Below are 23,593 nucleotides of genomic sequence, written 5' to 3'. Positions count from 1 at the left end.
GCTGTAATTGATTTTCGAAACCTGTAATTAATTTTCGAAACGCATTCATCGAAATTCATCGATAGAAATTTTTCGAAAAATTGCCAAAATCTATTAGAAATACAGAAAAATTATTTAAGAGTGTAAATTACTCTGTTTTATCATATAAATATAATTATTAGTCAATCAATTATGGTCCTGAAAAATATTCCTGACAGCAAGTACTAGAACCTGCACAATACTTTATTAATCAAGTTTTTTTTTTTACAAATAATTAAAACATAAATATATAAAAATAATTTAAATATGATACAATTATATTTTTTTCTTTTTTTTTTTTTACACTTCTTTGCACTGATGTCATAATCTAATTTATTTTTTTAGCCAATTCATTGTTTTCGATGACAGTGTCTCTGAAAATAATAATTGTTTAATAATTATAATATATTAAAATATATTTTTTTAATCATCAAATAAATTATTATCTATTTACTTTTTTATTGTAGTTTTTTTATGTTTTTGTTTCATGATAAATCGCTTTTCCAGCCTCCTAAAAGGACCCTCTATCGTCAACGATAAAAGAAGCGAAATTGAAAATGTTACAATTAAATCTGTCAGAGTTTCAAATATCTATAATAAAATTAAATAAATATTTATTATAAATTTTTATATTTTTAAATGTAGTTTATAAATAATTAATAGCTTACTCCGGTATGAAACGAGAATGTTCTTGTCTGCCTTGTAAAACCAAGGTCATATATTTGAAGAATATTGTGAATTAAATAGGCCCCATAGCCAAGCCTAGCTAGAGGCTGAACCCAGCGTGGCTTTAATATAGCATGATATGTCTCTGTTAAAAAATTACAAATTAAATCATCACAAATAAAAATATATTATTGCTCAATTCAACTGACTGATATATTCTTTTTTTTCTTAAATAACAAAATAAAATTAAACTATTAGTCATATTACCCAATCCATCACCGATTGTAAGCAAAACAATAATTGCAATGATGGACATTGCAAAAGCAGGTCTACTTAAACTCGAGTACAATGCAGATTCCAGTGGTGTTGCAATGTAATTTGGATCATACCATTTCCATGCCATACTTTGAGTTGCTGTACTTAAAACAAGTCCAAAGAGAATGATCAATGTTCTTGACCATACCTGATAATATAAATTAAACAATTAGTAATTGAAAGCATTTAATTGTTAATTTAAATAAATCACAATTACTTTAGCTAGTCTCCAAGGTGATAAACTATGATCATAAATTATTGCTCCAGCAACAACACCCACAAAATATGAAGGTATACGTTCATGAGTTTTAACATAATGCTCAACGAAATATTTAATTTCTCTGATGTCTCTGAGGCTTAAAAAAAAAAAAAACAAACACAAACAAACAAACAAAAAAACAATAGTTATATTATTGTTAATAATTTAAATTTAAAAAGAAAAAGAAAATAATTATTAATTAGAATAAGACTTACTAAGGTAGACCCAACCAAAGTGGTGGTACATTTTGATAATATGTAACATAAAATGGTACAGTACAACCAATAATTATAATTGAAATTAGAAATGGATATCCAATTTTACGTGGCATTTTCCAAAATAAATAAACAGCAACAAGTGCCATGATATATAGATGATAATCAACAGCAAGATACCATGTTTGAAACATGCACTGTAAGCACAACATTTAAAATATCATCAACAATAATAATAGTAATAAAAAAAAAAAAAAAAAACATATATTAATAATTTTGAAATATCAAAAAAATAATTTAGTAAACAAAATGTTATCTTTCTTACGAATCTTTCGACATTGACATAGTTATTAATATAGAGCATATTTGTCCACCAATTATCTGAACAAGTTGGGCTTTCCAGAAGAACCTTGGGTGCCAAAATGGAGTCTTATAAACATTATAACTAGTGAGGTAAAAATTTAAACAAATTAAATTTAAATATAAATAATAATCACTCACCTCAAATAACGAATAAATATAGCTGCCATAAAATTAAGTTTTTTAGTTTTATCTAATTCAGTAAGTAGAAAATATGCTACTAATAATCCACCAATTGCAAAAAAAACTTCAATTATTATTGGCCCATTATACATGACAATAAGCCAACGCCATTTGTAAGTCTTGAATTTCATGAAAAAAAAATAAATAAATTATTAATTAACTATCAATAAAATATTAATTGAAAAAACTTACTTCCTCGAGGTATCGACTATTGGTGACAGGCAATTTATAAAATTCCATCATTCGATGTCCAAATATTGCCATACACATAAATAAAAATCTAATAAAATGAATACTATCAAGTCCTGGATGAGTATATGTTATATCAGTGATACTTTTAAAATTTCTTTTAACTGAAAAACAACAAAGTACATCACCAATAATTGAAACATCATTATCATCATTAACATCAGCATCATTTTTTTTCGATTGTTCATTGTAGATTTTATTTTTTGATACATCATACCACGTTCCCAATCCAGTAAATAAAAAAAGTCCCAATATTACATAACTGAAAAAAAAAATATTATTAGTTTTTTTTATATTTTTCAAATGAATACCTATATATATATATTTTTTTTTTATTTTTTGAATATTTATTATTATTCTTTTTAAGAGTTTATTCAACTTGAAATATATCCACGTATTTTGTTTTTTTTTTTGTTTATAAATTAAAGATAAGAAATAAGCTAAATTTAATGTGATGTAAGAATTATAAACCTTGATGATGAAGAATAATAATAAATTTATAAAAAAGAAAAAAATATATTTAAGTTGTTTTTTTTTTAAATAATTACCAGTAGACCTTGGCAGCATTTGAGAATTCAGGCTCATCTCCTTGTGTTTGACACGTGTTAGCACGAATTCCAGTTGTAACTAATATTTGTTTATCCTTGCCAATTATTTCCAATGGTTTTGATAATGCTTGTTTAATGTCATCAGCACTGCAAGTTGCTGGTACACAAAGTGCCATTTCCATTTTTTTTCTATTTGCACGACGAAAATCTCCTTTTTCCTGTTAATAATATTATCATTTAAATAATAATTTTTTTTAAAGCAAATAAATCACCATGCATATATTATATATTTTTACAAAATCATCCTATTATTAATTTTATATGTATATATATTTTTTTTCATGTATAAATTTGACATAATTTGATTGATGTTTATTGTGTAATTTATTTCATTCAAATGGGACCAGGGCCTGGTCGTTGACCTTCAAAAAAATTATTATTTTGGGGATTGTAAAGGGAACCTTGATGAGAAAAGTTACATAATATCTATATAATACTAAACAGGTTACATGCGATCACTGACCTGAATTGCTTCCCATACTGACCCATTTGGATCAAAATCAAGTGTGTGAGGACCATGTTTATTAATTGGTATTTTATATTGTTGATATTCAATTTTAACCAAACAATAATTTCCACTTATTTCTTCATATTCATTATTATCATCATATGATGGTATTTTAACTTTTAAATTATAACATTCATCGAAATTACCCAAATGACCAACATGTCCATCAATTATACCATCTGGATATTTTGCTGAAGAATCATACACTGTAAATAATATTTAAATAATACTTTTATTTTAATTGTTTACCATTATGAATAATTGAATAAATATATTTCAAAGTATTAATTGACTTTGAATCAAGCCGACAAAATGGAATGTTTTAAATGACAAGAGGCTAAGTCAATGTCAAGAGAAGTTAAAAAAAAAATTTTCCTTTTTATTTTTCTACTATTATTTATTTATCATTTAAATTATTATTCATTTTTTTTATTTTCTTATTAATTAAAAATAAAAAATACGATAGATATACAAATGTATAAATTTTTTTTTTAATTATAAATTATTACCCGAGATAAAGATTTTTTTTTTTTTTTTTAATTTTGTATCAGATTGAGTTATTTGATAATTGATATACGAGAAAAATAAAAATAAATATATACAGAAGTATTCAAATAATAAAACAAGTTAAATATTTTACTGAGAAAAAAATGTCATAGATATGATGAAAAAAAAAAAAATTGTACAGCGTACATTAGGTCAAAGAGCATTATGCTAATGAAAAAAAGTTATAACTTGTTTCATCAAATTTATTACTTTTTTTTTTTTTTTTTTCTATGATTATTTTATTATTAAATAATAAATTAAGATCACAGGGATACAATATCATTAAATTTTGATGTCTTAAATTATCTTTTTTTATGTTGATCAAGATCACAAGGATGTCAACAAATATTTTTCCGATCATCATAAACATATAAAAAATAAAATTCCATTAAAATACATAAATAATGATTTAATTAAAATTAAAATAGATAAGTCATGATTTAATTAAAATTGAAATAGATAAATAATGATTTAATTTTTTTATAAAATTAAAATAGATAAATAATGATTTAATTACTTAATAAAAATATAATAATACTCACTTTTAGCTGCCCAAAGTGTTCCATTTCGTAGCTCTTGAAGATAACGTTGTGCTTGTCTTTTACAATGACCATTTGGTAGAGTTGGTGATGTTGCAAATAAAACTGGTAATATTGGTATATTTAAAAACCATGGAATATCAAAATTTGTTTGTTTAATTTGTTCACCAAAATTAAAATTAATATTATTTAAATCATTGTTAAATTTTTTTTGTTGTAATTTCGTTATCCATGGATTTTCACAATCTGTCCAATTTTTATTACAAATATCATGTGCACTTGTATTATAATTTATATTAAATAATATTGTTAATAATAATATATAAATTATATTAAAACCGTTAAAAATCATAATAGAAAATTGTTTTTTAAATATCTGTATATTGGCAAAAAGAAAAAGTACACAAGAGTACCAACATATATATATTTGAGGAGCTATTCAGTCGTTAGTTTCCTCATTCGAACTGAGGCCAAGTTTGGATTTCGACTGACTTAAGTAGACAACTTGTATTGTGACACGTGGTGCAGCCGCAGAAAATAATAAAATTTAATTCTATAAAAAATATAAAATTAAAATAAACAAACAAGTTAATAAATAATCATTAGTTATTGGTCTAGTAATATCTTTTTTTTTTCCTTTTTTTTTTAGACAAATAGTTTAATGATAAATATTAAATATTTTACAAACCATATGCAAATTTTATTAATTTACTATTTAAAAATAATAAATTAATATTAAATTTTGTATCTATGATACAAATTTTGACTCAAAATGTTCAAATGTCAACACGATAAGAATAAGATGAAGATTAAATTTCAAGTATTTGAGCGTTGATAAATTGTGAGATCGTTTTAAACAAGTTAAACAATCTCATAGTTTAAATCTACTAGTTGTAGTCTGCCACCATAATCATAAACCTTTTTTGATTGAACAACTTTCGATCATACCACCACCGACTCGACCCCGCTGACGCATGCCGCTTTGCAACGTGATATAATCACATAAAATTACGCAGTTTAAGAGAGAAAATAGTTTTTTTTTTTTTATCAATCAAATTGTCTATTCCGCAAATATACATCTGTAATAATTTGCATTTAAAAAAAAAAAAATATAATATATACCTACAATAATTATACCGAATGAAATATATATTTTCTTTCTTTTAATAAAAATTATAAAATAAATAACACTAGCAAAATGTTGAAATTAATTGAACTATTTTAAAATTTTATTATATAAAAAAAAAAAATAAAAAAGAAAAATAATTATTTCGATATTTTTTTTACATACGACGAGCAAGTTTACGCTCGAGTTTTCGATGTTTTTTTTCAGTCATTTCTGGTTGTTGTTCCTCACTTCCTGAGGATAACCAAGGTTTAATTGCTTTACTCCAAAGCATCCAAAGTGCTTGTACTGGTGCCTGACAATTCAAAGATTAAATTAATAAAACATTTAGTTGAAAAGATAACGAAATAATTAATTTAAAAATGATCAATTGAAGGAACAAAAATTATTTAACTTACCAAGAGTAACAAGAGCCAAAAATAATTTGATGTTAATGATAAAACTTGACTTGCTGAAGTCAAAATAATTAAGTCTTTGATGTGTCTGAAAAATAATTACATATTATTATCATATTTATCAGAATCATTATACAAATGTATAATCAACATTTATTTTTTTTGTTTAACTATGTTGGTACTTACTCAGCAATTCCACCCTCCATGTTGAGATCAACACCAGAGTTAGAAAGCTGACCTGTTTCAGAGTACTGAGTCTTGGCCATATAAACCATAAATTGATAACATGCTACGTATACTATGGCAGTGATGATTGTCAATGTCTGAAAAGTAAATCATTTAATATCAAACTTATACATAATATTTATTGATTGATAAATAAATAAACAACTTACAATTGTTAACGTTGTAAATTCAAAAAACACCATCATTACAGTTAAATAAATTCCAACAGCAGCAAATACCATATTACGATAAAAACTTAATGTTGATACATTTTCCTCGACAATTTGTTTTGAACCTTTTGTTCCAACTTTGGTACTTTTTGTTGGAGGCTAAAAATAAATATATAAATTAATTTAATAACAAAACTTGAGTTCAAAATAACAAAAGGTTATGTTAATTAATTACAAAATATTCATCAATTTTTTTATGTAACTATTTATGAATTAACAAACTTGCTGTATCATCATTGATGTAATGACAGGTAAAAAATAATTATTTTAAAGCATTTTGTAAACATAGTTTAATTGATAAACAAAATATAAATAAATTGAGTAAATTTAGAAAATAAATATTAGACAAGTGTCAAAAACTTACAGCCATTGTTGTTGTTATTATTGATTAATATTTAATTATTGTTTGATGATAATGTAATAACAAAGTGATAGAAGCCAATGATTTTACACCAACATGTCATTGATCTTTTATTTCTCTTTTTATTTTTTTCTCTTTTTTTTGACACACGTGGATGTTTACAAGATATGATGTTGTCCAATAAATGAACTGTGTCAATTATAAGAGCCGATAAAATTAAAAGCTACTTGGCCAACAATCAGCTACTTGTTGACCAAGTTTTTTTTTTATTTTGTTTTTTAAAAACCATTGAAAATACACCTTTAAGATTTTATTATGTACATTGACAGTAGACATTGTAAATAAAAATAAATTAAATATTTAAATTATTAACAAAGGTCAAGAACATCAAAGAATGATGTTACCTTTAAAATTATTTCTACGAAACATTAATCGACTTGGTGGACTGCCAAACAAGCACAGAGTGTTAAATCATTGTCCAGATAAATTAATAAATTCACTGTGCACATTGACAACTAGAGATGATACACTTGCAGGATTCATCAAACATTGGGGTCAACGTTTTGAAGATGAGGGTATACCCGAGCCAATTTCTTCAATTGAACACATACTAGCACATGTTGTAGGAAGAACCAAAGTAATAAACATTACTAATTGTTTAACATATACAAACATGTAAAACTAATTACCTATTATTAAATTTGTTGAATGATTTTATTTTGCTTGAATGTAATTATTATTATTTTTTTATTTAGATAATTGATCTTGTGACTATTCATGATCAACGATTGACAGAAGAACAAATTAAAAAACTGGACAGGCTTTGTGAATGTAGATTAGCAAGGTATATTATTTATTTTTAATTAATAAATTATTTAAATTAATTAATGTTAATTTATTTAGAATGCCAGTTCAGTATATAATAGGCGAATGGGATTTTCGAGATATAACATTGAAATTGGTACCACCAATATTCATACCAAGACCAGAAACAGAATATCTCATTGATTTTATTTTAAAAAGAATATCTGAAAATTCTTGGGACACATGTAGAGTACTAGAAATTGGCTGTGGATCTGGGGCAATATCTCTTGCTCTTGCTCATTCTTGTAAAAAAGTAAATTATTTAAATTTATAATTAAAAAATAAAGCTCTATAAATAATAAACATAATTTTTTTTTTTGTAGATTAAATGTGTAGCTGTTGATCAAAATTCAGATGCTTGTAATCTTGCCAAAGAGAATAGAAAAAATCTTGATCTTGATGATCGAGTAGAAATAGTCAATGTAACATTGGAAATTGATGGAACTTTTAAATCTTCATCAGATGTATCACATATTAATTTTGATAATGAGAAATTTGATCTTATTGTCAGTAATCCACCTTATATACCTACCAAAAAAGTCATGGAGCTAGAGCCTGAAATTAAAATGTAATATTATTTTTAAATCTAATAAATAAAATCAAGATAAATTATATTTAATTATTTTTGTTTTAGATTTGAAGATATAAACGCTTTGGATGGAGGTCCTGATGGACTTAAAGTAATAAAACCTATTTTAAAATATGCATCAAAAGCTCTCACTCCAACTGGACATGTTTTTCTTGAAGTTGATCCAGAACACCCAGAATATATAAAATTTTTTACTGAAAAATTTAAAGATTTTCAACTTAAATATTTACATACATATAAAGATTTTTGCAATAACGATAGATTTGTAGAATTATCACGAGTGTATCCTTCTTTAAAAGTTGAAGGTAAAAATTAATTAATAAATATAATGGCATGTACAAGATTAAAAGAAGATTTATTAATTGGAAATGCACGTCATAGACTTCAAGAATTTCTTATAATGTTGGCTATTTGTAATACAGTTGTTGTCAATAGTCAATACACAGCCACATTGTGACATCATGAATTCAAGCGGGAAAAATCGACACTGTTGTGCCACAATATGCACGCAAAGAGAAGGAGAAGGAGAACGATTATGGCTGAAAAATAGTTATAATTGAATAAGTATATAAAAAAATTTTATAAAAATATATATTAATATGAGAAATGTCAACTGTACAAAAACAATGTAAATCTTCAATTATTGTGTGAGAAATTTTCAATTTGTATTCTTATTTTATAATTGATATTTTGTTGTAACATATCGATGAATAATATTACATATTGTCAATAACTTGTAAATCATAACGTTTTTAAATAAAAAAAAAAAATTTTCTAACATTATTTATTAACATTCAACATTAAAAATATCTACTGCATTTTTAAGTAAGTATTGCCTGTAATACCGACCCTCTCTCGTTTATGGTCCCCCGCCGCGAACTCGTTCCCTCATCTACACTTTAAGCTTCATTGCCGTAACGCCTAGAGGTTACTGGGATACATTCTGATCAATTCTGATCAATTCTTATACACCTCCATGATTCTGATTAAAATTTGAAAACTCTGACTGGTAAACATGAGAACAATGAGAAGGGTAAAGATGAGTAATAAATTCCAAAAATTCTTTGTGCCCTCGTGCTTATTGGGTGGAATATATATAGGGTATCGTATAATAAAATGGGACACAAACAACCTAGAGCAGAGGTAATTATTGATTTTTTTTTTTTTAAATAAAAAATGTGAAAAAAAAAGTAATTACGTATTAATTTTTTTGTTTTGTTTTGTCTGTTACAGGGTAGAAGCCAAAATGCACGAGTAATTATTAAATTTTCTCTTAAATAAAATGTAAAATGTAAAAAAAAAAATTATGTATTATTTTTTTGTTTTGTTTTGTCTGTTACAGGCTCAAGAGGGAACTTGAAAAATCAAGTAATTGATGAAAAATAAAATTACTCAATTATTAAAAAGTATATAATTTAATTCAATAAAAATATAAAAATGATTAATTAAATAAAATTAAAAAAAATTTTATTCATTGGTTTTACCTTTTTATTAATTTTATTTTATACACGCGGTCATGGTGAATTTTATTTTTTAAATTATTATTATTATCTAGATCGATATTCAACTTGAATATATTTTATTTAATGAAAAACTAATTGACTAAAGTTGGATTAATTTATTTGACCAACTTAATTGATTAATAAATTTTGCAAAGAAACCACAATGCACTTCTAGAAATGTCTCTAGAAATAGCTTTAGTACAACTTTTCTGAGCTGCTTTCCAAGTATTGGTCCAATTTTGATTGAACACACTTATGCTTCGGAATTCAGAAAAAAAATAAATAATATTTTTTAGATGGCTGGTGCTGTTACGGCGTATCTTGTTATTTTAATCCAATTTCAAAAAGCTGATGATACCAGAGATACAAGTAATATGCTAAAAAATGCAACTTTATTATTGAGAAATGTCTCGTCACTTCACAATTCAACTGCACTTAAAAGTTTTTAATGCTAAAGAAAAAAGAAAAAATATATATTTATGTACATTTTTGTATTTTTAAGGATATTTTGTTTAGAAAGTCTATTAAAATACAGTAAAAAAATGATGAAAACAAATTTTCATTTAATAAGAGAAGCAAGAGAACAAAGTAAATTAGCTGGATACTTGAGATCAGATAATGAAACAAGAAATGTTGGAAGAGCTATTAGAACAACAAAAATATCTGACTGGATAACTAGTGATGGAGATGGTAATTGGTTTTTTTTAATTTTAATAATAAATTATTAATAAAAATAATAATATTTTTGTTTTGTATAAATAGAAACTCGTGATATGGTTGAATCAATATCACAATTAATAACAGTCCATTCATCATTGTGTGACACGAATATATTGATAAACAAAGCATTTGGTTTACCAATTCTTGTTGTTGCAATAACTTGTCTCCTTCTTTTGATAATAACACCATATTTTTTAATGATGGAAGCAAATTCAGATCGTGAAATGCTTTTTATAAGTGTACAATTACTTTGGTGTGCTCTTCATGTATTTAGAATATTAATGGTTGTTCAACCATGCTATGCAACAACAACAAATTCAAAAAAAACAGCAATTCTTGTTAGTCAATTATTAAGTACAACATGGGATTCAGAAATTTGTGAACAACTTGAATATTTTTCACTTCAATTAATACACAGACCATTAGATATTTCTGCTTGTGGATTATTTTCATTGGATCGTGGATTAGTTACATCTGTAAGTTTATGTAAAATAAAAAAAACCACAATTTAAAAAACTTATCAAATAAATAATAATTTTTAGATGGCTGGTGCTTGTTATTTTAATCCAATTTTCAAAAAGCTGATGATACCAATCAATACAAATGACACAAGTAATATGCTAAAAAATGCAACTTTATCATTGGGAATATATATATTTTTTATTTAATGATAAATAATAGACTTGAAACATATATTTTTAATTTTTTTTCTTTATTTATTTGTAATCAATCAAATTAGTTACTAATTTTCATGTATCGACTATATAATTTTATTATTATTTTTGGTAATCGAAAGTTTTTTTTTTTTTTTTTATTTACATACTTATACATCAAGTAACAATAATATTTACAAAGTTACTTTTTAAACGCACCCCTAGTTATCCAGTTGCACCTGACTGCACGGCTCTTATTATATTTCATTCTGCTGTCTGCTGCTGTCAATCTGTCATTTTTGGTCATTCTGATTGATAACTCTGACTAAAATGGTAAAAATGGGTTTTCGTCTCCCAAATAATTTTGGTAGGACCTCGTTAATAATCGGTGGGATGTGTGGGATGTACGCTCTAATAAGATGGGACGTGGATACCTGGATGAAAAAGTAATTATTGATTTTTTTTTTATAATTAAAAAATGTGAAAAAAAAAAGAAATTGCGTATTAATTTTTTTTTTTTGTTTTGTCTGTTACAGGGTGGACATCATAATAAAAGAGTAATTATTAAATTTTTTTTAAAATAAAATGTAAAAAAAAAAAAAAAAAAAAATTATGCATTAATTTTTTTGTTTTGTTTTGTCTGTTACAGAACCGAAAAGACCTATGGGAAAAGCAAGTAATTATTGAAAAAAAAATAACATAATCATTAAAAAGTATGTAATTTAATTCAATAAAAATATAAAAATGATTGATTGAATAAAAAAAAAAAAAATTTATTCATTGGATTTACCTTTTTATTAATTTTATTTTATACACGTGGTCATGGTAAATTTTATTTTTTGAATTATTATTATTTAGATTAATTTTCAATTTGAATAGGTATATTTTATTTAATGAAAAACTAATTGACTGTTTAATTAGTGTAACCACTGCTAGAAATGTCTCGAATTTAACAAACAAAAGATTGAGGTTAAGTTTATCAATTATTTACTTTTTTTTTTTTTTTTGTATCAATAGACGAAAACGTATATGAAATGTATTTATCAACAATAACAGGCATTGATTATTATTTGTTGTTGTACTTGTGTCCAATAAACTTCAGAATAAATGACACTTGGTAAATTAACATTGTAAAAACTAAAATAAACTGTTTATGACAAATATATATCATTAATTCCAACATAATTTATATTATTATTTTCCATGCTGGTTTGATGTTTCACTCTCTAAATTTCTTATTTCATTTGTGATTTGATTTCATTCTGCTGACTGCTGCTGACCACTGCTGACTGCTGTCATTCTGATTGATAACTCTCACCAACTCTGACTGTCATACTTATAACAATTAACAAACTTATAACAAATCTAAGTACAACTCTGACTGGTAATGAAGATGGATCCTCGTCTCCAAAAATTGGTCTTTAATAAGACCTCTTTGGTCGTCATCACGATAATTGGGGAGTGCACTATAGCAAACTGGTACGTGGAAAAACTAGTAAAGAGGTAATTATATTGATTTTTTTTTTTTTAAATAATAAATGTGAAAAAAAAGAAATTACGTATTAATTTTTTTTGTTTTGTTTTGTCTGTTACAGAGGAGAAGCCAAAATGAACGAGTAATTATTAAATTTTCTTTTAAATAAAAATGTAAGAAAAAAAAAAAAAGAATTCTGTATTAATTTTTTTGTTTGGTTTTGTCTGTTACAGAAGGTACAGAATGGAGCGTGAAAAAGAAAACAAGTAATTATCTTGGAAAAAAAGATACCTGATCATTAATAAGTTATGTAATTTAATTCAATAAAAATATAAAAACAATTAATTAATTAAAACTCAAAAAACAGAATTTTATTCATTGGATTTACCTTTTTATTAATTTTATTTTTTTGATTATTATTATTATCTAGATTGATTTTCAACTTGAATATATTTTATTTAATGAAAAACTAACTGACTGAAGTTAAATTAATTTATTTGACACCAACTTGATTGTTTAATAAATTTTGCAAAGAAACCACAATGCACTTCTAGAAGGGTCTCGAATTAACGAACAAAAGATTGAGGTTAAGTTTATTAATTATTTAATTTTTTTTTTTTTTTTTGTCTCAATATACAAAAACGTATATAAAATGTATTTATCAACAATAACAGACATTGATTATTATTTGTTGTTGCACTTGTGTTCAATGAACAGCTTTATTTCGTCTGGTTTTTTTTTTATTTTTTGTAAAATAAGTTTGTAAAAATATTCAATAATGTACCATTTAATTATTGCCAGTTTTGTTTGTGTGATAAAATGAAATAATTACCCAAGCATTAAAGCAGGAACACAAAAAATTGGAACCTCACAATTAATTCCAATAAATTCCCCAGGATTATAATTAATTAAAAATTCTTTAATATAATTTTTAGCTTCATAAAGTTTTTGGTAATTTATTAAAGTCATTTGTTTATCAGCATGATGATATTCAATGGCCACATTGTCATGATTTTCCCAATTACAAATGCTTGTCAACAACAAGTCCTTGGATTTTTCATCAAGTCTAGGCTTCTTAGCACATGGCAAGTCTAAAAAATATAATGAATAAATTATTATTGATAATAATTATCAACATAATAACATTACTTTTTTCCATAATCTCTCCAAATAATTTGTGACCGCGAAACTTTTTGAAATTGTTAATGGTGATTTAAAATTAAATAATGCCATAAGCAAATAGTAATTTAATTTTAATATCTCGTTGAAAATTAGAGAAAAAAAAATTAAATTTTGTAATCAAATCCAAAACAAATCCATTGTTATAGCAAATTTAATATCAATAATCAATTTTAATTGTTGTTTGTCTTGTTTGTGTGATAAAATTAATAATTGAAAAATTTAATTTGTGATGAACCTGTTACAACTATAAATATTTTAAAAGTCCACAAATATTTTCATTCGAAATTTATTGATCCACTAATTTTTTCAAAACGGAAAAAAAAAAAAAAACAATAGAAAATAAATTATTAGTTGATTGATCATTGTATCAATATTTTTTTTATTTTCAAAATTATTAATCAATTAAGTTTGTCAAATAAATTAATCCAACTTTAGTCAATTAGTTTTTCATTAAATCATTAAATACCTATTCAAGTTGAAAATTAATCTGGATAATAATTTAAAAAATAAAATTCATCATAACCACGTGTATAAAATAAAATTAATAAAAAGGTAAATTCAATGAATAAATTTTTTTTTTTTTTTATTTTTAATTAATTATTTATTTTTATATTTTTATTGAATTAAATTACATATTTTTTAATGAAGTAATTTTTTTCCATACTTGTGTTCTGCAAGTTCATTTTCGAATCTGTAACAGACAAAACAACACAAAAAAATTAATACATAATTTTTTTTTTTTTTTACATTTTATTTAAGAGAAAATTTAATAATTACTCTTCTTCATTGATTTTCGCCCTGTAACAGACAAAACAAAACAAAAAAATTAATACGTAATTACTTTTTTTTTTCACATTTTTTAATTAAAATAAAAAAAATCAATAATTACTGCTTTCGTAGGTCATCTATGTCTCGATTTATTAGAGTGACCCCCAGATATATCACACTCAATACGCCCGAGGCCACACCGAAAATTTTCAAGGGCATTTTTACCAGTCAGAGTTACAATATGACAATCGTTTTATTATTATTTTATTATAATAAATTGGAAATAGTATTTTTTTTGTTTTTGAAATCCAAATCTTTTAACACTTTAATACTAATTATTTAAACAAACAATATATAAATTTTTTTGATGTTGCCAGATAACGTGAGATTGCGTGAGATCACAGTAACTTCTTAAATCTTAACGAGGCTGTGTATGTGAAAAGCACAAACGAGGAAACACGTGGAAAGAATAAGGGTTGCAGAGGGTTGTTCCGTCTCACTTATGGCGCTTTCGAGAAAAACTTTTGCAAGCCATTTATCCGATAAAGACTCTGATGAAGAAATGTTCCGGAAAAAATTCTCCGAGTCAAATAATTAAAATTTAATTTATTATTTATGTTATTTTTTGACGCGGAAAAATTGCAAACCACTCCTACTCACAGCATGTTGGAAAAAAAAATTATGAATTAAAAATTCAATTATTATTTAATTGATGATTTTATTGTCAAAAATTATTGAATAGAATATTATAATTTTTAATACTGTTTTAAAAAAAATTCAAGAACATTCCAGTTTATTAATCGTAAAATTGTTTAGTCTTAATGTTAATTGTCCAATTTTTTTAATAATAAAATTGTTTACTGTTAATAAACTGAAATGTTCTATTCCATAAATAATCTATTGCAAAAAAATATTTCTACATCGAGAAAAATTTTTCTCCGCTGTTTCTCCGAGTCAAATAATTAAAATTCAATTATATATGTTATTTTTTAAATTGCAAACCACTCTTGCTCACAGCATATTGGAAAAAAATTCATATATAAAAAATTGAAATTTAATTATTTATGCTTTTTTGTATTTAATCAATTTTTTAGGTACGATAAATTTATTTATTTATTTATTTGAATAAATATATTTTCCATTCGTCAAGTTATTATTTGAAAAAAAAAAAACAACAATAGAAAATAAATTATTAGTTGATTGATCATTTTATTAATATATTTTATTTTCAAAAATTATTGAATATAATATTGTAATACTGTTTTAAAAAAAATTTATTTCATAAAAAATAGACTTCAGAATAAAGCACCACGTTATACTATCAATAAAGTGGAATGTTCTATTCCATTGTTTAATTTTTAAAAATTTATTATTATTATTTTTTGTCAATTTTAATTTTAAAAAATATTATTTTACATTATTGTGATAATTTTTTATAATGCAAAAAAAAATAGACATGAGCAGTATGAGCGTGTTTCTCCAAATGGAGCTTAAAATTTACTATAAAAAATAAGCTTATTCAAAAATTTATCATTTAGCGAATTATAAATTATTATATATTTTTTTTTTTAAGCAGATAAATAAGCGAGAAAAATATTAATTAATTATTATTTTTTTTTTTGTACATACTTATGGTAATTGCGTTTTTGTCGCAAGACACTGGCCTGTTCTATTAATATCATGATATAAAAATTTTTTATAAAATATTTAATTAACAAATAATTTTCTAATTTGAAAAAAAAAAACATACAACGAAGATAAATATTTAAAAAACACGATTTAAGTACAGGCTTGAATTGTCAGTTGGTGCTAAAAAATTTATCTACAATTTAAAATTAACATAATCAATAGAAGCTTATTGCTTTTCTAGTTATTGTTCGTACACATAATAAAATTTAATTAACTAATAAATATATAATTTAACGTTAAAAGAAAAAAATATACTTACATAATTTTTTTAACAATAAAAATTTGTCCTACATATTATAAATATTATTAGTGAATCAATATCAAATCAACAAGTGCAGTTGCTTGATAATATAACATTTTCTATGTGGCACTGGATTATCACTAAATCATCAAAAAAAAAATATTGTAAAAAAAATTACATGAAGCTATTATACATTTTCTGATTCGCGATAATTGTCACTACGATTTGCTTGACTAAATGATATTCTTGATGCCTCTGCAAGTTCACCAAGTAAAAGATTTTCACGACTTAAATCAACAGATGATCTACTTGTTGGTTGATTTTCGCTGGTACTTCTTGCAAATTTTTTCATTGCTCTGTCATGTCTTTGTTTATCACGTTCAAGTTTTAATTTTGTAAATTCATCATCTTCTGGAACTTGTGATGATCCTGTTGATGTGCATGCTGATTGTATACTTATATTGTCTTCTTCAACTGGACCATACTCATAAGCAACACTTGATCGTGCTGAATTTGATGATAGTTGTGGTCTAATAATAAAATCAAATACATATTTTCAGTGAAAAAAAAAATATAATAAATAATTACTTTACCTTGGATAACGTGTTGGAACTGCTGGACCAGCTGGAGCACTTGTTGACAGTATATCTCCATTTCTGTACATTTTTCTGGGTACATCAACTGGAGCACTTGGTATTGGTGGTCCAGTAGGAAAAATACTTGCAACATGTGGACGATGTTCTGGACGAATTGATGTCATTGTCATTTGTTCATCAACTTCTTCAATAACACCAATTCTCATTGAACCACCAGCACCACCATATCGATTTTGTAATGATGCTGATGAACTTGAATTTGGAATTCTTCCAGGTGTTTTATTACCATCAGGTCTATCATCTTTTGTAAATATTCTTTTAACAAAACTTGTGATACTATTAACTCTTGGTAATGAACCACCAATATTACTTGCTGTTGAACCAGTATTAAGAGCTCTATCTCTTGCACTAACTCTACTTGCACTTCTTGATAATTTACCACCAGCCATAAAATGAATACCCGATGCAGCATCATCAGCAATATCATTACGAAATTTTTCACCATAAGAACCAGCATTTATCATTTCATCAATTCTAACTGATGACGGTAATAATCTTGTTGTGCTGCTGATAGCTGAATACCAGCAGTTGATGCAACTGGATGCTCTTCACGAAATGGTTCAGCAGCAGCAGTATATGGTAATTCAACAGGAAATGATATTTCATCATATTGATCTCTTATTAATTCTGGATGATCATGATGCATTTCATCAACAATTAAATAACTAACTTGTAAATTTCTATCAACAATCCAATTAACTTCAAAATCATCATCATCTTCACCAAATGGATTAATCAATGTTTCAGCAACTTTTAACCAACCCATATAAAAAAAAAATTGTAATGTTGTAAATACTGGAAAATATAAATCAATTTTTGATGGTATTTTAGCAGCTTGTTCTGGATTACCACTAGCTGTTTGTTCAACCCATTGTCTACCCATGACACTTGTTAAAAAATACGTATACGTAGCAAGTGTAACAACTAAAAAAAAAAAAAATTATATACATTAGTTAACATGTAATTTTATTTATAAATTATAGAAAAGAAAAAAAAAATATTTACCTTGTGTATAAACTAATGGTACTGATATTGTATCATAATGTATAAGTCTACCACAATTACCACGAAATTTATTTAATTCATCAATCAATGTTTTAACAGCAAAATCATCACGTATTCTTCCTTCTTTTCTTGCTCTTGTTACAATACTTGATGCCCAAACAATTGGCAGCCAGTGTTTACTTGGTTTTGGAAATTTTGAATTTAATGATTCAAATATAACACGTTCATTTTCAAGTAACAGACCAGCTTCAACAAAATGATCAAGTGTTGGAAAACGTTTTTTTACACGTGGTGATACATTTGCCAATACAAGAGTCAAGCAAACACATACATATCTGAAACAATTGTTAATATATTATACATATTAAAATTGTTAATCTTTGGACTTGAAATAAATATTTTTTTTTCTATTTTTTTCTGTTGATTTACCTAACAATAGTACGTCTCATGAGTCTACCTCGTTCATCATTACCATGTATTGTAGCTGATACAAATACAGCAATTGAGTCAGGCCAAGGTATACAAATATACTGATTCCACCACCTTGTCATGACTATACTGACATAAAAACCAAGTACAAAAGACAATGGTATGAGATCACTATACTCGTTGCAATATGCAACAACAGCTTCAAATGTACGTTTTTGTGAATTATTTAGAAGAAAACGATATAATGCTGATAATGAATAATATATTGTTAAAAATAGTGCTAAATCCATCCACACAAGTTTGTAAATACTTGCTCTCCATCTAGAAAAATATATAAATAAGCCAACAATGTTCATTAAAAAATTTAAATACAATTATTATTTATTTATAAAATTCAAGTATAATAATATTATTTATATGTTAATAGAGTATAAAAAAATAATAATAATAATTCAGGGTAGATGACCGTGACTCGACACCGTTAGCATACGTTATGTCGTGTGTTTTTTTAAACATGAAATATAGTTCAACGAATCGATAAGAAAATAACTTAAAAATTATATTTATTCATCTATTAACCCACAATTCTACTGACCTATGATAAAAATATAATTCTTGAAATTTTGCTTGTATTACCAAGTTTATTATTTAATTTTTTTAAATGAAAATATATAAAAATAAATTAATAATTCATTTAAAAAAAAAAAAAACGAATTTAGCAATGTTTTTTTAAATTTAAAATATCGATTTATAGCCATTATATTATTTATGTATTTATTTGTCATTATTCTTATTTTGTTGTTCGATGACATCCTCTTGGAACCAACGAGCATGACAAATTCTATTTTGGTAATAAACGGGTGTGCCAGACAGTTCATTGCGACCTCAACATGACAAAACAAAGCACCTTTAATTGTGTTTAAAAAAAATTATAATTATCATTCTTTATTTTGAATATTTGTATAACTTAAAATTATTTGTGATAAAACATTATTATTTTGTTTTGTAATGATATTTTAAAATTATTAATGTCTGGAAGATTTTAAATGAAGGTTTCACACAATTGTAAAATTTGTATGAAATTAATCTTATCTCTCATGACTGAATCACACATTTGTTCGGCATGTGTGTGCAATTAATTTCTATCACGTCATGTACACAGTACACACAAGCTACTTATTACCAATCTCGTGCTGATTTTTATTATGAAAAAAAAAATAAATAAATAAATGACTTTGAGCCAAACCATTACCCACAGTTTCAAATATTAATTACCATCAATGATTCTACTCTATTTCCTCGAGTAAAAAAAATAAATAAATAAACACAAGTGAGTGTTGAAATATAAAAATAAAATTTCAATGAAATTGTTTGTTAATGTATAATAATTTTAATTAAAATTAATGATAATAAATACCTTAGTAATAATTTTAAAAAGCAGCCAAAACCACGACAGGTTGCAACTTCAGCAGTATATGTAACAGTCATTTTATTTTTAGTCCTTTATTCAAGGATCATCCAATATTTGATAAATATTTTTATCCTTTTTATTTTGCTTATTATTTTATTATCAATTGGTCTTGTTGCATCACAAAAATTACAACTCAATATATTAAATATTTCCTCAACAAATGGCACTTGTCTTGGTTTTCATTCGACAAGGACAATTAATAATATCCTTGTTGAAAAAATAATAAATAAAAACGATTTTACCTTCGTTTTGAAATAAAAAAAAAATATTTCTTATTTGATGATGATGATGCTGATGATGGGATTTTTTTTTTCTCGGTTTTTTAGACAACGAACAAAATAAACAATTTTGCTATTTATTATCCTGATGAATTTTTTCCGGATTCCCGAGAGTATTCTGACCTTCTGGCTCTATATGATATGACGTCATGTGAATCAGTTCACATAAAATTCATTTGGTGATTCAATGAGTAAACCTTGATGATATTTTTTTGATTATTATTGACACTCAAACACACCAATTGACAACAATGTGATAATAACTTTTGATGACTTTGATGATCCTTTTAGAGTTCTTTTTATTTTTTTTTAATTTATCAACACTTGTTTTAATTATTTTATCACAAAAATTCACTTGAATTATTCACTAAATTTTTATTTAAGGCAAATTTCAATCCATTGACTTGTAATTATTATTTTTAAACATACTGAAAAAAAAATTAATATTATTTTTAATTTTTCTATATACAATTTAAATTAATATTATGGTTTTTCTATATTTTAATTTTGAAGGATAAATATCTTTTAATAATTGATTTATTTTTAAATATTTATTTTGTTAGTTGACAAAATTATTTATATTTTTTGATTGAACATATTTGATTTATATCAAAATTCTAACTAACGACAAATTATTATTTATACGTGAATTCACCTGTCTTAGCTGATAAATATTTTTTCAATTTTATTTATGTATTTATATTTATCAAAATGACATCAAATAACAAATATAAATTATTTTAAAATCGATTAAGATATGATTCCATCAGTTAAATTTAAAAATACCTACATTGTGATAATAGAAATTGATAATATTTTATTATCATTAAATAAATAAACTAGTAAGATAAATAAAAAAATTATAAAAATGTCCCTGAAAGTTTATTAACAATTTAAGGAAATATTTAAAATAAATTATGAACTCACCAAAAGTCTAGGAATTTAAAAAAAAATAATGAAAAAGATTGATGGATGTTAACCAGCTCTTCCACCTCAATTTGTTGATGACAACTGGTATAACATATCACGTTGCACAATTCTCAAAGTCCCTCTCCCCTTAGAGGAATAAAAAAAAAAAAAAAAATTAAATAAAAATTTTTATATATTCAACTATAACTATTTTTCAGTCATAATCATTCTCCTTCTCCTTCTCTTTGCGTGCATATTGTGGCACAACAGTGTCGATTTTTCCCATCGACGAGGCAACAGTTCCATTTGATATAAACACAATATCGTTACCAGGAAACCACGCTGATGACCTCGTGTCAAACTCAAACGATCAGTATTGCCTAGAGTCAGATAAGAAGGTGAACAAGTTTAGCATAAAAAATATATTTTTTAAAAATAAACAAATATTATTAAAATAATTACAAAAATAAATTCGAATTTTTTCTTTTTTATTTCATTTCGAAATTATCTTTGTTATAAATTAAATTTGCTCCAATTTTTTTTTATCAAATAATTTTTAATGATTAAAGCTTTAATAAAAACCAAGTCATGATCTTTTTCCTCTTTTTTTTTTTTTTTGCAACAGACTGTTTGGCGCGTTGAAATAATCAGCTGACATGTGTGAAAAAATTTTGAGGACATTTAAACCGGTTCAATTATCACATTACATATACTAATTTAAATATAGAAAAAATTTTTTTTACTAATTAATAATTAGTAAAAAAAATTTTTTTTATATTTAATTTTTTTTCCAAGTTATAAATTAATTATTAATTAGTAAAAAAATTTTTTCTATATTTAATTTTTTTTTTCCAAGTTATAAATATCTACAAGTTGTTTTAAAATAATTTAATCATAATGTAAAAAGAGTTTAAATAATATTTTTTTAATAATCATTACACCGGAAGGAGCAGGCTCATTGTCGGAATGCGGGACATCAGAGAGGATACATAGAGAAGTGTTGGCTAGTGAAGGGTGCGGTGAGGTAGGAAAGGAATAAAAAAAAAAAAAAAAAAGGAATCTCAGCTGACTAGTGACTATGTATAAAACTTATGCTCGTTCATCTCTCGACACACAAAGAGGACAAAAATAAAATAAACACAAAAACTTATAAGTTAAATTAGATTAAATTTTTTTAAATTTATTGCATCATATTCTTACCGATGATTAATTAATAATTATTTTCACTAAAATGCACGTGGTGTCTTGAATTTGGAGTAATCGATTGTGTTAGAAAAAGGGATAATAGAAATAAAAAGAATAATAATATAAAAAGACTGGCCACCGCGTCGACCGAGAAGGCACTGAAGCAAGTCGCGCCAAAAGATCTCCCACTTTAAACTGCATTTCTCTCTGCTCTCCCCTATCACCCCTTGCAATCAAATTATCCCCTACTTTTGCTATTTTTTTACTGCAAAATTGCCTCTCTCAACTCGTTTACTGATAAGTGATAAACTCACAAGATAACATGACTTCTAGGTTTAATTTTTTTTTTATTAATAACAAAATAAAAAATAAAAAAAATAAATTATATCAAAATAAATTACATCAAAATAAATATTTGTAATAGATTTTTTATTTTTAAAGGGTGATAAGGGAGAGCACCCAGTTAAAAAAATCTCATAGAAATTACTAAAAAATACCAAATGCACATTAAATTCTCATATAGATATTATTTCGTGGTTTCTATGAGATCTTTTTAACTGGGCAGAGAAAAACGCAAGTTGGAATGCCTAAGTGAACTTAACAATGAACGAGTTGAGAAAATCCAATATTGCTCTAAAAAAATAACAAGTGTAAGGGATAATTTGATTGTAAGGGTGATAGGGGGAGAGCAGAGATAATTGCAGTTTAAATCTACTAGCCAGTCTTTTTATCATTTGGGCCTCATATTATTATTCTCTATACATATATATAATTTGTGGGTTTTTTTTTATCTATACATGTATGTACATGTATGTGCACGTCAGTTCTGCTTTTTTTTTATGGAACAATTAAGATTGCCATTGTTCTGATAATGTCCTGATTTTTTTTTTTTCAATGAATCTGATATCCCAAATTGACGCATGCGGAGAAATAAGTGGAGAAACGTTTAAAAAAAAAATTCTCCGAATTTCCTCCGAAATCGCTGTCATTTCTCCGCATGGATCAATATGGGAGAAATTCAAAGTTTTTGAGTAGAAATTAGGCAAAATGTCAATTCAACATAAATGGTAACCCTAGAAACAATAATTAGTGTCTTAAATCATTAAAACATTGTTGTTTAAATTTTATTTTTTTTTATTTTCGATTTTTTATTATCACTTTTTTTTTTTTTTCTT

General features: G+C 24.9%; 3 protein-coding genes, 3 long non-coding RNA genes and 2 pseudogenes across 7 annotated transcripts; 5 read left to right on the top strand and 3 right to left on the bottom strand.

The window, feature by feature from the left end:
- Positions 1-194: 194 nt before the first annotated feature.
- On the bottom strand, positions 195-4,848 carry LOC122848661 (annotated as a pseudogene).
- Positions 4,849-4,932: 84 nt separating this feature from the next.
- LOC122848663 (transmembrane protein 208-like) lies at positions 4,933-6,971 on the bottom strand. The gene is made up of 6 exons (XM_044146888.1): positions 6,807-6,971; positions 6,383-6,541; positions 6,174-6,310; positions 5,991-6,075; positions 5,155-5,887; positions 4,933-5,019 (listed from the first exon to the last, which is right to left on the bottom strand). Exons 1-5 carry the CDS (start codon positions 6,810-6,812, stop codon positions 5,750-5,752), a joined length of 525 nt encoding a protein of 174 aa, XP_044002823.1. The 5' UTR covers positions 6,813-6,971; the 3' UTR covers positions 4,933-5,019; positions 5,155-5,749.
- A 133-nt stretch (positions 6,972-7,104) lies between these two features.
- LOC122848662 (MTRF1L release factor glutamine methyltransferase-like) lies at positions 7,105-8,897 on the top strand. 2 transcript variants are annotated; one of them, XM_044146885.1, is made up of 6 exons: positions 7,105-7,440; positions 7,559-7,647; positions 7,707-7,920; positions 7,991-8,235; positions 8,302-8,561; positions 8,679-8,897. In XM_044146885.1, the coding sequence occupies exons 1-6, from the start codon at positions 7,198-7,200 to the stop codon at positions 8,711-8,713; spliced, it is 1,086 nt and encodes a 361-aa protein (XP_044002820.1). In that variant the 5' UTR covers positions 7,105-7,197; the 3' UTR covers positions 8,714-8,897. The 2 variants fall into 2 exon arrangements, with proteins under 2 accessions (XP_044002820.1, XP_044002821.1); XM_044146886.1 differs by having other exon boundaries at positions 8,638-8,897.
- A 345-nt stretch (positions 8,898-9,242) lies between these two features.
- On the top strand, positions 9,243-9,630 carry LOC122848660. The gene is made up of 3 exons (XR_006373474.1): positions 9,243-9,399; positions 9,490-9,510; positions 9,599-9,630. It is a non-coding gene; the product is annotated as an uncharacterized LOC122848660 (long non-coding RNA).
- Positions 9,631-10,304: 674 nt separating this feature from the next.
- On the top strand, positions 10,305-11,043 carry LOC122849421 (gustatory receptor for sugar taste 43a-like). Its single transcript, XM_044148118.1, has 3 exons — positions 10,305-10,448; positions 10,521-10,964; positions 11,021-11,043. Exons 2-3 carry the CDS (start codon positions 10,532-10,534, stop codon positions 11,041-11,043), a joined length of 456 nt encoding a protein of 151 aa, XP_044004053.1. The 5' UTR covers positions 10,305-10,448; positions 10,521-10,531.
- Positions 11,044-11,472: 429 nt separating this feature from the next.
- Positions 11,473-11,808, top strand: LOC122848659. Its single transcript, XR_006373473.1, has 3 exons — positions 11,473-11,577; positions 11,668-11,688; positions 11,781-11,808. It is a non-coding gene; the product is annotated as an uncharacterized LOC122848659 (long non-coding RNA).
- A 271-nt stretch (positions 11,809-12,079) lies between these two features.
- Positions 12,080-12,969, top strand: LOC122848658. The gene is made up of 3 exons (XR_006373472.1): positions 12,080-12,634; positions 12,727-12,747; positions 12,839-12,969. It is a non-coding gene; the product is annotated as an uncharacterized LOC122848658 (long non-coding RNA).
- A 2,883-nt stretch (positions 12,970-15,852) lies between these two features.
- On the bottom strand, positions 15,853-22,755 carry LOC122848657 (annotated as a pseudogene).
- Between the last annotated feature and the right edge of the window lie 838 nt (positions 22,756-23,593).

Source organism: Aphidius gifuensis, linkage group LG2, assembly GCF_014905175.1.
Source record: "Aphidius gifuensis isolate YNYX2018 linkage group LG2, ASM1490517v1, whole genome shotgun sequence".
Classification (NCBI taxonomy): Eukaryota; Metazoa; Arthropoda; class Insecta; order Hymenoptera; family Braconidae; genus Aphidius; species Aphidius gifuensis.
This window is presented reverse-complemented; position numbering and strand designations above follow the sequence as displayed.